This window comes from Strigops habroptila, chromosome 6, assembly GCF_004027225.2.
Source record: "Strigops habroptila isolate Jane chromosome 6, bStrHab1.2.pri, whole genome shotgun sequence".
NCBI lineage: Eukaryota > Metazoa > Chordata > Aves > Psittaciformes > Psittacidae > Strigops > Strigops habroptila.
The window spans coordinates 44,598,688-44,615,265 of NC_044282.2; the positions used below are offsets into that span (position 1 = coordinate 44,598,688).

General features: G+C 43.3%; 2 protein-coding genes across 4 annotated transcripts in view; both read left to right on the forward strand.

The window, feature by feature from the left end:
* Positions 1–285: 285 nt before the first annotated feature.
* On the forward strand, positions 286–7,765 carry RPS7 (ribosomal protein S7). Its single transcript, XM_030490939.1, has 7 exons — positions 286–495; positions 1,074–1,155; positions 1,469–1,540; positions 3,275–3,418; positions 4,949–5,013; positions 6,689–6,839; positions 7,646–7,765. The coding sequence occupies exons 2-7, from the start codon at positions 1,081–1,083 to the stop codon at positions 7,721–7,723; spliced, it is 585 nt and encodes a 194-aa protein (XP_030346799.1). The 5' UTR covers positions 286–495; positions 1,074–1,080; the 3' UTR covers positions 7,724–7,765.
* Positions 7,766–7,858: 93 nt separating this feature from the next.
* Positions 7,859–16,578, forward strand: part of COLEC11 (collectin subfamily member 11) — a 43,696-nt gene continuing 34,976 nt past the window's right edge. For all 3 annotated transcript variants that reach the window (XM_030490938.1, XM_030490935.1, XM_030490936.1), the window contains exon 1: positions 7,859–15,406. The gene's annotated coding sequence lies outside the window, so the exon portion shown is untranslated. The remainder of the gene's footprint in view (positions 15,407–16,578) is intronic.

Sequence of the window (16,578 nt, forward strand, 5' to 3'; positions counted from 1 at the left end):
GGGCACACGACCCTAGCCTGCGAGAGGAGCGGCCGGCAGCCCCTGAAGGCGAGCGGGGTGGCGGGGACCGCCTCACGCCACCCGGGGCGACGGCGAAGCAGGCGACGGCGAAGGCTCCGCGTAACCGGGAGGGACAGAGCCGAGCAAGCTCTTCTTCCCCTCTGGTCCCCCGCTGTGGCAGGGGTAGCACCGCTGGCTACAAACACCTCCCACCGCCGACTGCCCCCGGCGCTGCGCATGCGCTACGCTCCGCATGCGCTACGCTCCGCAGCTGGCGATGACCTCATCCGCGGGCGCCGCGCCAGGACTCTCAGCGTCCGCCCGGGCTTCGCTCTGGCGGGGGCGGCGGGCGGGCCGCCGCGCGCCGGGCACCCGCCCTGCCCTTCTTCCGGGTTTGGCTTCACCGCGGCGTGGGCGGGGCGAGCGCCTCCCCGCGCCGCGATCTGCGCCGCGCTCGCGAGAGCTCTCCCTTTTCCCAGGCCGGTGCTGAGAGAGGTGGGTGCCGGGCCCCGGCCGCCTTTTCCCCCGCCGCCGCCGCCGCAATACGGACCCGGGCGCCGAGCGGTGCGCCCCGCCGCAACCCCGGCGTGGGGATGCCCCCGATTACCCACCGCCCGAGGCCCGATGGTCGCCGGGGTACCCGGTGCCGGGGAAGGGGAGCTGGTGGAGTTTTTCTCTGCCCTTCCCCGGTGGCGACCCGAGGGAGGCCGCCCGGCGGGAGGAGAGGGCCGGGGCCGGGCGCGGAGCCCTGCGGGTTGGGTAGCGCTGCCCGCCCGCCTGCTCTGCGGCACGTGTGGCCCGGTGAGCGGCCGGGCAGCCTCCCCGGCGCTCCTGAGGCCTCGCAGCGGCCGGTGCCACACGCGCGGTGCTGGGGTGGGCCGGCACTGCGTGCCCCAGGACGGTTTCCCCGTGCTGTGGTTGGCATCCCCCGGAGCGACGTGCTGGGGCTTGTGTGGCCCACGGGGGTCTCCTTGGCTTCGCTTTGAAGCATGTGGCCGGATAGCAGAGTCTCGCTGTGTTTGTAGCAGAAGATGTGTTCCCGGTGACAACCGAGATGTTCTTTTGCGTTGCAGAAAGGCCATGTTCAGCTCTAGCGCAAAGATTGTGAAGCCTAATGGCGAGAAGCCAGATGAGTTCGAGTCTGGTATATCCCAGGTATGTGTCTTTTCCTTCTGCTGTTTGGTGACTGACTGTGATTTACGGAGGCAGTGCCGTGACAGTTGTCTAGAGCATGAACTTTGAGGGTGATGCTGGCTAGACGTGTACTTTTTCCTAGTTTGACTTGGGAACTGGGACAGCCAGCCTGTGTTCCCAGCTGTTGCATCTGCCTGTGTGACAAAGTCTTTGATACTGACTGTGGTACAAAGTATATAGGTGCTCTCTAGTGCTGTGGATGGATTTTGGTGTCAACGGTTCTTTATGACTTGAATTGTATGTTATGTATTATTCTGCAACTTCACTTTTCTAGGCTCTTCTGGAGTTGGAAATGAACTCTGACTTAAAGGCTCAGCTGCGGGAGTTGAACATCACAGCAGCTAAGGTAGGCTGCACCTTCCCCACAACGAATTGCTTGGTGACCTGCTCTCTGTGTGTTTAATTTCCCAAACGTTAACATTTTAAGTGAATAGTGTCTTTAGCCATTTCTTATAGTCCGTGGTTGTTCTACTATATGTTGTTGTAGTTTATCTTCTAGTATTTGCTGTTAACATGTAAGAGTTTGTAAAAGTTTTTGGGTTTTTTTTGAGGAACTGGTTTGAAAAGTCATAAAACCTCAAATAGCAGTTTGGGGGTTTAAATGTTTAAAAACGGTAGTTCTACTTTCTCTGCAAAGTGGGCTTGAGGTCTGAAACTGATTGTTTGTGTGTAGATATTGGCAGGTGTCCTGGTTTTGGACCAGGACAGCTGGCAATGTAGGCATTGCAGAATCTTTGTTACGAACATAAACTCTAACACTCTGTAAAAATCAGTTTGTTGTAAATCCTCTGTTATCATGTATCATGTAATAGATAGGTGGATGAAGGTATTAGACTGACTTGATGGCGTAGGTTAGCCTGTTTGTAAATTTTAGTTGGTAAAGGCATCTGAAACCTTTAGGAAGAAAATAAGGAAATTATTGTTAAAAGTTGTCAGTCTTGGAGACTGCATGGAACTTACGAAGTGGTTGCAGCGACCAAAAACTGAAGTAGGTTGCTTTTTGGTTCTTGCCCATGCCCACCAGTACAGATGCATGACTGCTTGGAGTTGAATCTGGGAATGCAGAAGTCTGCTTGGTATATGGGGCCTTCAGAAGAAGGACTTCTCTGCTGAAGTACAGCAATGTGTACTGTCCTCAGTGAGGAGTTTTATGAATGTCCTCGTTGTTTATATAGCTCCTTGATTTTATTTGTGAGAAATCTCCTGGGGGCATCTGAATTTAGCTCGTGTGGGAACACAGCTGGTAGAAAACAATTCAGCTTTCCATTCTGTTGGAGAATGAGGATGTCTCTGCAGTTAGGTTCATGGGAGAAGCACCTTGTAAGTCTATCCAAACTTTTTCAGTTTTTATCAGCTGTTGGAGAAGCAAACCAGGAGAACAGCAATCTATGTTAGTGTGATGTTAACACATTTGGAGGGGAAGGAAGTGTATGTTGGACACTTCTAAGATTTTGGCTGGACAGGGTGCTGGGACATGCTTCTAGTCATGCTTTGCCTAGAAAAGTTGGACCAGATGATCCTTGAGGTCCCTTCCAACTTGGTATTCTACGAGTCTATGACTTTGTTCAAGTAATGATGCAGGCCTTGGCAAGTGGTGAATAGAAGATGGTTTCCATGAAGTAGGAGCTCAAAAATGAGAGATCTGTTACTGTAAACTTTGTCTAGAGTCTGCATTAGAGGCAAATAATCTTTTTGAAACTTTGTATCAGCATGTTAGTAACCACTGCAGATATGATGATAAGCATTCAATATAGTTAGGATTCTAGCATCTGAGTCTCATCCTGCAGAAAGAATGAGCTTTGCTATTTGGAGGACGTGACTGTTAAAGGAGTGGTGGGATTTATTGTCCAGTCACTCATTTACAGCAAAACAAGTGCTTTGACAGCTTTTATTTCCTTGTAAGAGCAATCCTCTTACATATATTAAAACAGGTACTGCTCTCTGGTGCTTCCCCCTTCTCTCCCTCCCCCTCTCTACCCTCTCCCAAATGTTGTGAGCAAGACTATCTGTGTTAAGAGAATTCATGATCAAACCAAACATTGCTTCTCAACCCCTAGGTAACGTTTACTTTCTGTTTCAGGAAATTGAAGTGGGTGGTGGCAGAAAAGCCATCATTATCTTCGTACCAGTTCCTCAGCTGAAATCCTTCCAGAAGATTCAGGTGCGGCTAGTTCGTGAGCTGGAGAAGAAATTCAGTGGGAAGCATGTGGTGTTCATTGCTCAGGTAAAACACTTAGAATAGTAAAAATGTTGATTTGAAGGGATCCCTGGGCCAACATTAGATCAGGTCAGCCATTGTTTTGTCTAGCTAAGTCTTGGAAACATCCAAGGATGGAGGTTCCACAGCCTCTCTGGATAACCTGTTACAGAGCTGTGCTGCCCTTTTTGTCTTGTCTATTCAAGGTGATAATGATACCATGCATATTTTTGTACCAGCAGGAAATGTAATGAATGTTCTTCAGTGGAGGTAAGCTAAAGTGATTTCAGCTAGCAGCCAAGGCTTTGTTAGCTTGGTGAGATGTGAAACTTTTTGGAGAAGGATAAAACTTTCTTGTTCTGGACTCTCTTAGTCCTTCAGAAGCTTGAGAAGCAAAGCTTAAAAGTAAAAGGGAGCAAATACTAATAGGAACTATACTACACTTTCATAATCTAAGCACTTAAATTTCGGGTTAATAGGAGAGGAATTAAAACATGACAAGTTCTGAATTTATTGAAGGAGCTAAGACATGAGAAGGTGATAGAGGGCTTTCTGGGCAGTACTAAGGGGTGGACAGACTCTCGAGACATCTCTGCGGAGTGGACAGTTATTTGTTAGACTGAAGGTCTTTTTAGCAAAAATTCTTGGTAAATAATTTTAGGAGCCAGAGCACATTAACCTGAATATTTATGTGGCCAAGAGGATTTCTTTCAATGAAGTGCCTCTGGCTCACTTGAACTAAGTGCTTGAGGATTCCCTGTCAGTTTAGTAATCTGTGTTTTAGAAGTGAATGTGTGCAGTTCTGCTGTAGTTGAAATGTTGCTTTTGAATATGATGAGACCTAGTTTGGGTTACAGTAACCCTGTCATTAATACAGTCATGGAGAAGCCGTGATGTGTTGGTAGAAAATACTGCAGGTGGCCATAACTGCTTCTAAACTCAGTGTTTTAAAGCATCTACCGTTGAAGATAGGGAAGTAGAAAATAAGTTTTAGTGATCTAAGCTGGTATATATATATATATAATACCTTTAGATGCTCCTTTTGTAACAGATTACACTTAAGACAGGGTTTGGTCTGGATTGTGTAATACATCTCACTATTTAAACTGGCGTTTCAATCTCCGGTGACACCTAGGCATCTGTGGGACTGAGATAGCTTACTGTTCTGCTTCACACCAGAGGCTCAATCTAATAGGAATTGTAAAATTCTTTGAGATTTCTGTTCCCAAAGAAGTGTGTTCAGATTGCTAATGCGACACATTAAACTACCAAGGTTGTGTTCATGGGGGAGGAGGGCTGAAATATAAATCTTTCAGTGCACTGAATACAGGATGAGTGGAATACCAGTAATTAAGCTTCTGCAAGTAGTATCAGGTTCTCATGCTGGTGTAGCTTTGGGCATACTTAAGTTTTCTTTTTCAGTGTCTCAAGCATCTGTTTGGGGGGGTGGAGAGTGCATGTTGCATGTGTGTGCGGGTCTTTTAGGAGTTTTTTGAGTTGATTGTAAACACTATGTACTGAGAAATGTCTTTTTTGTTTCTTTTCCTTCCTTAACAGAGAAGGATTCTGCCCAAGCCAACGAGAAAAAGCCGCACAAAAAACAAGCAAAAGCGTCCCAGGAGGTAAGTAGATTATATTGATTCAATAAGACAGCCGCCTTTTGTCACTTGCTAGTGTAGTCAAGTAATGTTTAGTTGAGTTTTTGAGAAGTCATTCAAGTGATTGGGTGGTCTCATCTTTTCTTTTACTGCTTGAAGTAGTATCTGCTATGACTGCTAAAGGGTGCAGTAAAAATCTCATCTTTGGGCACTGTGTTGCATGTCTTAGAACTCCCTCTGTATTCCAGCTACAGCTGTAGCCAATTTTTAGCCAACAATACTGGCTTAAGAGACCCAAACCTGCTGTGTCTGTTACCACAGTGTGCTGACAAGAATTATTTTTAAGCTGTAGGAAGAGCCATATCCACATCATGTGTTAGGCTGTGCAGAAGGTAGCGGAGGCAATGAGAGTGGGAGTGGCTGAGGACAGATGTAGGTATAAGTAGACCCTTTGGGTATGAATTTAACAGTAGTGCAGTTGCTTGTGTTAAATGGCCACCCTGCTCTCATCTCGTCTCTTATTGCTGGATGGGCAATACTACTATGTCTATATGGATGTCAGTGCCTCTTCTGTACTGTTCTCTATCTTACTATATCGTGTTGTCAGTATCTTAAAAGCTTGTCCTCTACATGACATGTGGCATGTTCCTGTAACTTCTCTTAGCCTCAGTATTTATACTTGTGTTGTATCTATTATGTTTTGAAATCTTCAGCCATGGATTTTTGAAGTGCTGTTTCATAGTGCCCATCTAGCTGCAGTCCTGCCTTTGGAGGACTCTGTTATATTAGAACTGGTATTGCACAGTGCCTAGAGAAGTTGGCATCTGTGTATGTGATTAGCATGCTGCCTTCTGGCGTGAAGGAAGGAGAGTCCCAGGATTGTTGCTTTCTCAGCCCTGGACTAGATCAGGCTAGTAGTGTTGTAAAACTTGAGATGTATATGGTGAAGCATAGAAGTGTAATTGATGTTTGTCTCACTTAGCTGTCCCAATCTTTGCAAGTTTGAAATGCTGCTGTAGACACAGGTCGTGGTTACAAGCGATACTGCCTTGAAACTGTAGATAGAGAAGCTGGAAATCTTACTAGTCATCTAGGCTCATACTCAAAATAACGTGGATTAATTTTTCTCCTTTCGGCTCACTTACAAACAGTTCAAGAACACAGATGTAGACATCAAACAGTCTTCTAAGTGTGGACTAAACTTAACCGGCTAGACTTTTCCTGTAATACATTGGTGTTTTAAGCCGCTTGGGTTTAGGCAGACGAAGAAACCAGTGTTTTCAAAACTGGGTCTCTTATTGTGTAGTTGAAGATGCTTGCATACTTAAACTCTTCCAAGTGAGTCTCTGCCAAAAATGCAGATGGGACAACTTGGTTCTGATTTAAATAAAATCTTCTTTAAATATGTAGAAATACCATTTTAGGACTGTTCCTGCAAAGCAACATGTGATACAAAAGGTCAGAAACCTGGCTACTTTTTCCCTTCATGCAGTCATTACGTTTCTGCACTTGGTGTAGAATTCAGGTTTTAATTTTTGCATGACCTGTGAAAAAGTGTGGTATTGTCACACTGCAGCATTAAAACAAAACGAACCACCACTGAATTTCAGCCAAGGCATGCTGTGGAAGGTTTAAGCCTTGGAAAGCTGGAAAATCTGGCAAGAGGACATGTTTTAATGATAAAAATGTGGCATTTCAGCCGTACACTTACTGCAGTGCACGACGCCATTCTTGAAGACCTGGTCTTCCCAAGTGAAATTGTGGGCAAGAGAATCCGTGTAAAACTGGACGGCAGCAGGCTCATAAAAGTACATTTGGACAAAGCACAACAGAACAATGTTGAACACAAGGTAAGTGAAAAAACTTTACTTTCTTGTGCAGGATGGGATGGCTTTGTGATTTAGCTGAGAGGCTGCTTATGTGATACAGCAAAAGACTAGGCTTGTGGTAATGGAGATGCTTCTGTTTGTGTTTGGAGTAAGATGCCGAAAATGAGGCAAGGAAGTTTTGAACTGAAGCTCTAGTTCAACTCACCAAAACCCCTGGATTATGAAGTACCTGTATTGGTTCCCTCATGGGAACAGACAGTGTTTTGTTGTTGGGGGTTTTGTGTATTTGTTTGTTAGAGGTTTGGGGTTTTGTTTGTTTTGCTGCTTTGTTTTGTTGTTGTTTTAAGTGAAGCGCTTTGCTTAGACCAGATGGACTTCGTACAGCCTGAAGTCCCCCATCACTTTGCTTAGGTTTTTTCTGTGGGGACATGTTTAGGCCTGCTCAGTTCTCTGTGTCTCCTATGGTTTCAAATCAAAGAGATTCCAAATATTCTCCAGAAAACATGTCTTTTGTGTAAATGCTCAGCTACCTTAATCTAAAAGAAAATAGTAAATAAGCCTCAGAGTTCACTTCAGAGTGAAGACACAGTGAGAAATAGTGTAGTACTTAAAGTATGTTAACATAGATTTTTACTTCCATACACAGCATATATATAACATATATAAAACAAAATTGTTTTAAAAAAACCCAACTGTTTAAAAAAAATTTTGTTTTATATATGTTATATATAAAACATATTTATATATAATATATATTTTATATGTATTATATGTATTTATATATATGTTATATAAGCATATATAAACAAAATTGTTTGTCTTCACAGGTGGAAACATTTTCTGGTGTCTACAAGAAGCTCACAGGCAAAGATGTGGTGTTTGAATTTCCAGAATTCCAGCTGTAAAGTGCAAAAAATGGCTGAATAAACAACTGTTCATATAACAGAGTAATTTCATTTAAATTTTGAATTCCATAAGCATAGATGGGGATTTAACTGATTCATGGGACTCCTCCACTGTCTGGATGAGTGACATTTGTATATCAGAGTATTAAGTCACCAGCATTTTAACAGGCGGCCTCTTAGGTTGTTCTTGGCACTGTTGCAACACAACTCTGGACAAAAGAGCCCAGAGCCTGCAAAAAGAATTGGCATTGAAAAATAAACCAAAGTTTGTTGAGATTCACCTTTTAGGGAGAATGTGGAGGATTGCTGTAGAGCAGTGGAACTCCCAAGTTCTGCACAAAAGAATACCGGCTGGAGATCATGTTCTGACTCACAGGAAGAAGTCTGCATAGCATGTGATGTGACATCTGAAACATGGAGAAACACCACCTGAAGAAGGGCATTGAATTTTTAGGAAATATATGTTGGGGGGGAGGTATATTTTGAATTTGAGGTAACCTTCTTGCCCTGTACGTGGCAAAATTACATAGCAGTTCTTACCTAAAATCAGATCCTGCAGCTTCTTACCTTTATCAGAATGAAAAGGGGAGATGTTTTCACTTCTGAGTGAGCACCTTGCTGGACAAAAATACTTTTTTTTTTTTATGTATCGCTTTTGCTTTCAGAAATCATGGATTTTTATATCTCCTTATATTAGCAGTACATATGTTTGTATAGCCAGTGTTGAGGTAACCTTTCTCATGGCTAATAAGTGAAGGCATGGATAGATATGCCAGGGTGAAGTCATGACTACTAGAATATTTGGGGATTTTTTAGATGGTGCGTTAACATAGCTCAGTATGCATTTGGTTATATGGGGAGAGGTAGGGAAGGACTAGCTTTATCGCAGCAGCCAAAAGCTGCGTGGTAGTGTCCTGGAAACACTACATTTTTGACTTGAGGATCTGTTTAGAAACCCCTCCAGCATATAATGTTTTTTTCCAGCGCAGGGGTGAGGATAGATAATGTTCTGTGCAATTTATATGGATTTAGTAGTTCACTGTACTGAACAGGCTATTCTGTTACTTAGAAGTTTTTAATACAGTAAAAGGCACCTAATCATGGAGGCAGCCTGTTGGGTAGAAAGCAGAGTTAACAGTCTGTGTACCAGGAGCTCATAATAACTTACATCTTCCTACCTGAGAGGAGAAGTGCCACTTATTGAGGTCTTTATACCTTTACTTCCTTTTCCCATTTACTGTGGTTTTGGTTGTTTCCCATTTGATACCTCTCTACTTCAGTTGTGAAGAACTGAAAGGTTAAAACACGTATCTGCATTGCTTTTGCATTGAAAAAGTGAAGGTTTTTAAGTCATGCCATAACTTCTGTTTAGTTGGGCAGGACAGATAGCTGTGTGCTGTTGGTTGTGGTGCAGAGAATGCAGAGAGAACAAGGGAAGCACGTGTGCCCTGTTGCAATTAGTAGTTAATTACCTGCTACTTGCTGACAAAGGTTGAATGTTTGCACAAAAAAGCAGGTGGTTTCTTTGAAGAGGTTGGCTTACCTTAAGGCCTTTTTCTCTCCTTTTCAAACTTTCCTTTCTGGAGTATAACTTTATTCCTTATTCATTCCTCAACTATTTGTTGTTCATCTTGGGTGATTTGGCAAAAGTGAATTTGTCAACTTCCATTAGAATTAGATGAGGGGAGTTGTAGGTATATAATATCCCCCAGTCCTGTCTGCTTGTGTGGAAGAGTAATCATAAAAGATCTTACAAGAGGAGTGCCAGGACTTCAGAATTCAAGTTTTCCTTGTTAAAATTGGCATTACTCAGGTTGGAAACACAATCCCCTCCTCCCTGCAGTCTCCCCCAAATAATTCTAAAGTCAGGCATGTTACTAAGCTTCCCAGTACAACAATCACAGATGGTAGTCTGTGCAAATAGATGGTTGCTAGTGTGGGTTGGAAGAAGCGATCTGGGGAGTATTTGGAGACTTACCAAATGTTAATTACCTTTAGTTAGAGGTTGGTGAGCCTGCTGGGGCTGTGTAACATCTGCAAGAAGAGGTGATGTTCAGGCAGCAGGCTTGAGTAGACAGTTTCCTTTTTAATGGTGAAATGTAACTCAGGTTTGATATCTTCATAGCAATAAAAATGTCAGTAGCGTTTCTAGTTTTAAAGCACTGGGAGGGGGTAATAAGCAGGGGAGGAGAAATCTATTAAACTGAATGTAAAGCTTGCAAATGTTCCCAGGCATTACCAGCTGGCTATAGATTTTTCTTGGCTCTTGTTGCAAGCCCTTTGAACTATGTGAAATGCAAAGCCCGTGATGGCCCCATAAGCAAATTCTTTGAGTGAAAGGATAATGCTGTCAAAGCCGTTTATGGTTCTTGCATCAACAGCTGTAAGTAAAGGTGGATTTTCGTGGCATAGAAATACCAGGCTGTGTGCTTTGCAAAAGGCTTTAGTCCTAGTTTACCTTTATCCATGGACTCCCTTGTGTGCTAGTGTCAGTGATACAGTCAGACAACTCTCATTGTCCCTTGACAAGCATATCAAGTGAATGCTTGCAATCTGGAAAGTCAGTTGATGCCATCTGGTCAAGTACTAATGAGGCTGCTGGAATACTGGTGTCAAATGTTACCTTAACCTAAACAGAGCCCATATGAGATGATGCTAGACTTTCCCTATACCTTTCATGCACTGGCACAGTTGAACTCTGAACTCATGATTCCTCAGGAGTTTATCAGCTGGTCTGTGTGAAAAAGCAATAGGGTATTCTGTACCAAGACCCTGTGCAGCAGTGGTACATGGTTAGGGTCAATGTGAAGAAACTATCACATACTAAGGAGTATGAAAGACCTGATTATTTCCTGTAGTAGCCCAAAATGAGAAGCAAGGGCTTTACATCCATTAGGTACTCTTGAGACTTGCATCTGATATTACAGCTTTCACTGTTTATTCCATACAGATCCTTTTACGGATGTTTTCAAATATTTTTGTGTGTGAGGAAGGCTGCTCCCTGTTGATTTCCCTTTGAAAAGGTGCATAGATTTGTGTGGCAGAATTCTAGTGTGGCAGAACCTGCTTGAAGTGTTGGGTGGTGTTTAACCGATCTCGTATTAATATGATAATTTGATAAATGATAACATCATGTGTGATTAGCCCCTCTTGAGTTTAAGTGGGAGCATCTAGTGAGTTTTAATGTAGTGATCCTCGCACTAGGCAGTGTTAAAAGGAAATCCTGTCACTCCTGCATCGTGAACTGAAATCTCTTTCCTATGCTTTTGTTTTTCGTAAATTTTGTAAGTGGGAGGCCTGAGTTTGGGTCTCTGTAATACCTAAAAGCCAGAGCAATGCTGAAAAGCTAGACCTTTCCCACTTAGTGGAATGTGCTTCCTAGGTCTCTAGAGGTGTATCAGAACGACAGGAAAAAATATACTGATTACAGAAAGTCATGAAGTCTCATAAAAAGAAGTCTTGTGGTTAGGTTGAGAGAGTTTTCCTGTCCTCCATGTGGGCCTGACCGCAGCATTGATCAGTGCAAATGGTTGGCTGCTTTAACAAAGTGTCTTTGCTGTGCGTCTTACTACCTACTTTCAAAGTGCTCATGTGAAAAACCTGTGTTCTGCTGAGAGCAAGAGAAAGAAGGGACACGAGCATCTCTTTGTACTAGTGCTCTCTTCCCTGCAGAGAGCTACGTTTTAGAGGATTTTATGTCTGGTGATCAAGAGGAGAAAGTTTGTTGGATTTGTTAGTCTGCAAGACCAGGGTATCCCCTCCTTTACCCTCCAGTTACTGTCACTCTTTCTTTTTTTTCAGGAAAATCATTCTTAAGCTTAGCAACAAGGAGTTGCTGCTCAGTGTTGCAAAATGATTAACAGGTAATGCTTTTCATTATTGGATATTGTGCTGACATGTCTGGCTCAGTTTTGATCTGCCCCTGGAGCAGCAAAGAATTAAAGCCAGGCACTGAAGAGGTTATTCTAATTTTAGAGATGGGGAGTAACAGAAAAAGCACTACTGCTGCAGTGAATGCTGCTCAGGAATTTTATGGAAAAAAAACATTAGTGCCACACCACTGATGAGTGGACCTTGCGCAGCTGCAAAGTTAAACCTGTGTTGCTGTTTCTGCACTGACCTTTCCCACCATACATCCCATGTATTGCGCAGAAGGCGTGGTGAGGATAGTAGCTGCTGTTGTGTCCTTCCCCTTGGAGGTCCAGGGGTGCTGTGTGCCCTCTGGGGTTGCGCTAAGGGGATGAGGTTCACATGGTTATCTTCACAGGGGCAGCTCTACAGGCTGTCTTTTACCAGGCATATCTTAATGTTTAATAAAATTGTTTTCTATTTTCTTGGCTAAACAGTTTTTGCTAGGTGAAGCCAAAAGGAACGGGACACAGCATTAACCTTGTTGTCAGGAGCAGAGGAGGGGATGCATTCAGCATGCCAGCATCCAGATCCATACTATAGAGGAGTCATGCGTCTGCTGCACCTCATTGTCTCTTTTGGGATTTTGCCTTGGGAGGCTTACTGGGGGATGGTTAGCGAGGAAGCCCTTACCTGCAAGAACTTGGAACAGCATTTGTGATGGCCTGCAGTAAGCTGAGCTCCAGCAATTGATCTCAGATACTGACTTACTAATTAAGGACTTCGTGTACTGGCAATTTTAATCCCCTGGGAAAATCTGATTGGAAATGCTGCTGATAACATTGGATGTTTTGCCAAAGCAAGGGGAGAATTAGGGCCTTGTCATCTTCTCATAAGAACAACATTTTTAAATAGCCGTTGTGTTTTTATGTTTAATCCTTTCACAGACACAAAGATAATGCCAACTGACTATGGAAAGAGTAGAAAAAAATGCCTGAAAGCTTCTAAAATGTACAAACACCTCTCCAAACCCTCTCTTCCCCCCCCCCCCCCCATTTTCTAACAGATGACTTGTTGCTTTTGTTTGTTGGTTTTGGTTGGTTTCAGTCCAAGACTTACCTATAGTTGTGTTGACATTGTGTTCGATCTGGCCATAAAGGCTGGGTGAATGCTGGGCTGTGGGTCAGGCTGAGGTAGCTGGTCCAGCTGGTGTGTCCTGCTATACACCCTAGACTCTGAAGGGTATAGGTCAGCCACCGTTGCCTCCCAGTCCAGCAAGGGTGGCTGAAACACTTGTGAATCAGCTCTTCAAGTGCTACAGTTTCTCAGACAGTCATATATAATGAAAAACTCTAGCTTGATAACCAACAGCTGTTGTGACCTGATGATGGTTTAAGCTGATCCCGTGTACTCCATGCGTCAGTACCCCAGTTTGCAGGTGGTAGCCCGATTTAGAGGATGCACCGATGTGGTTACACAATTGGCGTTCTGGGTAGGTGAAGGATGCTTATGCCTTTCTGTAAGGGGTCTGCACCCTTTTCTCTCTTTAGGTGAAACAAAACCAAGTAGTTGCCTATTTTCCCCCTTTCATAGAGAAAGCACTTTCACTGCATTTATAGTGTTTGCTCTTTGGTTTGTTTTGAACTCTGGTCATTTATGTTTATTTTTCACTTCTGTTTCCCAAGTGTTTAATCCTACCTTTTCTACTAACTTTCCCTGAAATGGCTCTCTTTCTCCCTTGAATTCTGTTTCTGGCCTCAAAGTTATTTGCCTGTGTTTACAGGGAGAGTAGATATGTATGTAAATGGACGTTTCCTTTGCCATTGTAATATGATCTTCAAAGGCTTGGACTGCAGTCACTTTGCTGCATTCTTTACATCAAACGTTTGTCTTGGCAAGTTGCTGCCAACAGAGTGCTGCAAGGGCCCAATCCTGCTGATTGTGTTCTGCTCCCACTGAACTAACAGGGCTTCTGTGCATAAAAGTGAACTTTCAAATCAGCGTTGTGTGGTCCTGACACAGTTATGTTCATGTTGTCCTTACTGATGTAATCTGGAAGTGATCACCAGTTCTTAACTTCTCATGACCATTTGGTGTGTGTTAAGATATAGCAGTTTATAGCAATGGAGGAGAGTAGCTAGGTTCCAGCCCAACACGGAAACAGGGTGGTTTGAGAGGTTTGCCTTTATGAAAGTAGTCAGCAATGCAAAGCTGTGATACCTGCAGTATCTGTTTTCATCTTCTTGCTCAGCAAAGTCCCTCAGTATGTGCAGTGCTGTGGGGTAGCAGAATGGGAACTGTGGTGGGAAGGAGGTTGCTGCACACCCCAGGGCTGGGGAGAGGTTTGCTGGGAGAGAGGGGATATGACGTGTCATGAGCAAAGCAGTAAAAGAGTGCATCAGTACCGTGTGTCGTCAGCTTGTATTGCAACCCCCACCACAGCATGGAACGCTCAATGAAGTGGACCCACACCTCCCACAAGAGCGGATCAGTAGGGTGGTAAAGTGAACACATGCATATGATCCAATTACTTTCTCTACTTCCCTCAGTCTAAAACCATTTTTGTGTTCTGATACTTTTTGATTTTGGGACTGTGGAAGATGGAAAGGAACCTTCTGCTACTGCCCGTCTTCCAGCGAGAGGTCACATACTGGGAGTTACCCAGGCTCACGTCCCGCTGGGTGCTTGCTTACAGCATGACCCCTCAAACCTTAGCTGGGGAAACTGGGAGGAGGAACAGTGGTATGAGCAGGGGTGGGGGGATGAATGGTTCACAAGTCTTTTTTGTAGAAGCAGCTTATCAGAGCTACAGCCTTACAAATACAGCAGCTGTTTCGTTAGAGTGTATTAATTGGTGTAGTCATAAGTGGTACTCTGTATTTGCCCTGGAAGTTGAGGGTGAAGCCAGTAATATCTATTGAAGTATAAACTGCTATAACAGAAGGAGGTATTCTCAGAATTCCACTTCCCACCATTAGCTGGCCTCGTTCTTTTCCTGCCTTAATGTATGTGGGGTACTGTGGTTGACTCAAGGCTCAAACTAGTCTAGCTGTTTAAGATGAAAACCACAACTGTACAACTAACTGGGAGCTAGTGAATGATTTCTGTCTCCTCTTTTTCCCTTCCTATTGACACAAAAGGTGATACTGAAAGTTGGTAGAAAAACCAACCAACCAAACAAACAAAAAAAAAAACCCCAGAATTTTGTGAAGCAGCCTGCCATATGGATAATTTAGCATTTGTGTTACTGTAGAGTTTTGAGACTCTGCTCTCAAATAGTTGCATGTTTTACTCAGGAATGCTACAGCCAATTGCAAGAATGGAGAGAATTTCAGTAAGGGGAGAGTGTGTTCATTATCTGCATGAGATGTTCATGTTTGGTGCCACATTTCATGTGTTTTCATATCCACTGAAGCAAAGCAAGGAAAGTGCTGTGCTGGGGCAGTGTGCCTGCATGGCTTAGAGCTGAATAGATGGAAATGGTTAAAAGGGGTTCTCTGCTAGAGAGGAGGAGGGGAGAGTGTAAGAGTGCATTCCCAAAAAAGTACATTCCCAAAATAAAAGGCTTACATCATGGACCTCTTCAGCTTTCCCACACTTCTTTCCTAATTATTGTCCTGCAGGACAGCTGATCTATTTCAAACAGGAAGCTGTTTACAGATAACACTTGCAACTGTTTTGTCTGATTTGTTGAACTGTCGAAAAGCAAAAGACAACCTCTATTCAAATTAAAAACTGTCAGACTTCTGTAAACAGCAGCAATGAGGTTCATCTGTGCAGTGTCCCTGCAGGCACAGAGCGTTCTGCAGTTCCCGTTTTCTCAGCAACCGTAAGGTAAGAAACTTTTTACTTTCACTCTTTAGAAGCACGTACAGGAAAAAGCCTGGGTGTGTGTTAGGGGGCTGCCTTGTAAGTGGCAGAGTATGATTGATGATCCCCAAATAGTAAGGGAAGGTAGGGGAAATAAGAGCTCGCTCAGTTCTATGGGATAATGTTGGACCTTTCTGTTGGGAAGCACCCATGATCACTGAATTCCTGTCTTGTGGGGAGTTTGTATTTAAAATGTATAAATGTCACTGGAAGAGCTAGCTTTCCTTTGTGCAGTGAAAGACAAAATGATGTATGAATTTTAACTTTTCCTTCAGCCAAAACTTATTACAGTTCATCAATGGATTGCAATTCCCAGTAACAGATAATCAAGATCAGTTCAATTTTTAAAATGCTAGATGCTTTTCTCTATCCTGCTGCTTTTATTCCTAAGCAGCTGGCTGTTTTCTGCTTTAGAACTGAGCTTTTAATACAGCTGCAAAGCAGGGAGTGAAGACTGATATTGCAGAAGTGAAGCAGATGACAGAAGATCTAGTAAGGGCTGAAAATACACCACTGAATAGTTAAGAGCAAACTCAGTGAAAACCAAATCCAGTTGGAAGTAGTAGTATACAGGAATGCTTAATGAAATTTAACGATGTGTAAAGATCTAAAATCTTGATCTAAATGAGCTGGAATATGAGCGTAAGCTGTTCTCTAGTAACCAGAAGGCCACATGCCTGCTTTTCAGTCATGAGGTATGAAAAACTTGCAAGTTTCCATTCTGACCTCTGTGCATACATGCATATATGTTTAATAGAGACAGTGAAATTTAGGAGGGAGATTTTTTCCTAGGAAAAAGCAAATCACTGTGGAGAACCGAAATACCCACCTTCCCTTGCCGTACAGGGAAATGGAAGGAGCCTCTGGACTGGAAATATTACAACTTTGATCCTTGGATGTTGAAAGATTTGAAAAATACAGCAAATGTAGAAACTATTGCCCTATACTTCTCTCTCTGTAGTGGAGATATTTTGTGTTCCATACCTATAGGATTGTTTGCATGATCATGATTGCTGAAGGCATTATAGTGATCAGAGAATATGAAAACCCCACTGATACAAGGGTCTCGCTTATAACAATGATTTTGGGATCTTTTAGCCTGTGACAACTCATTAGACATATACCTAAAATTTTAT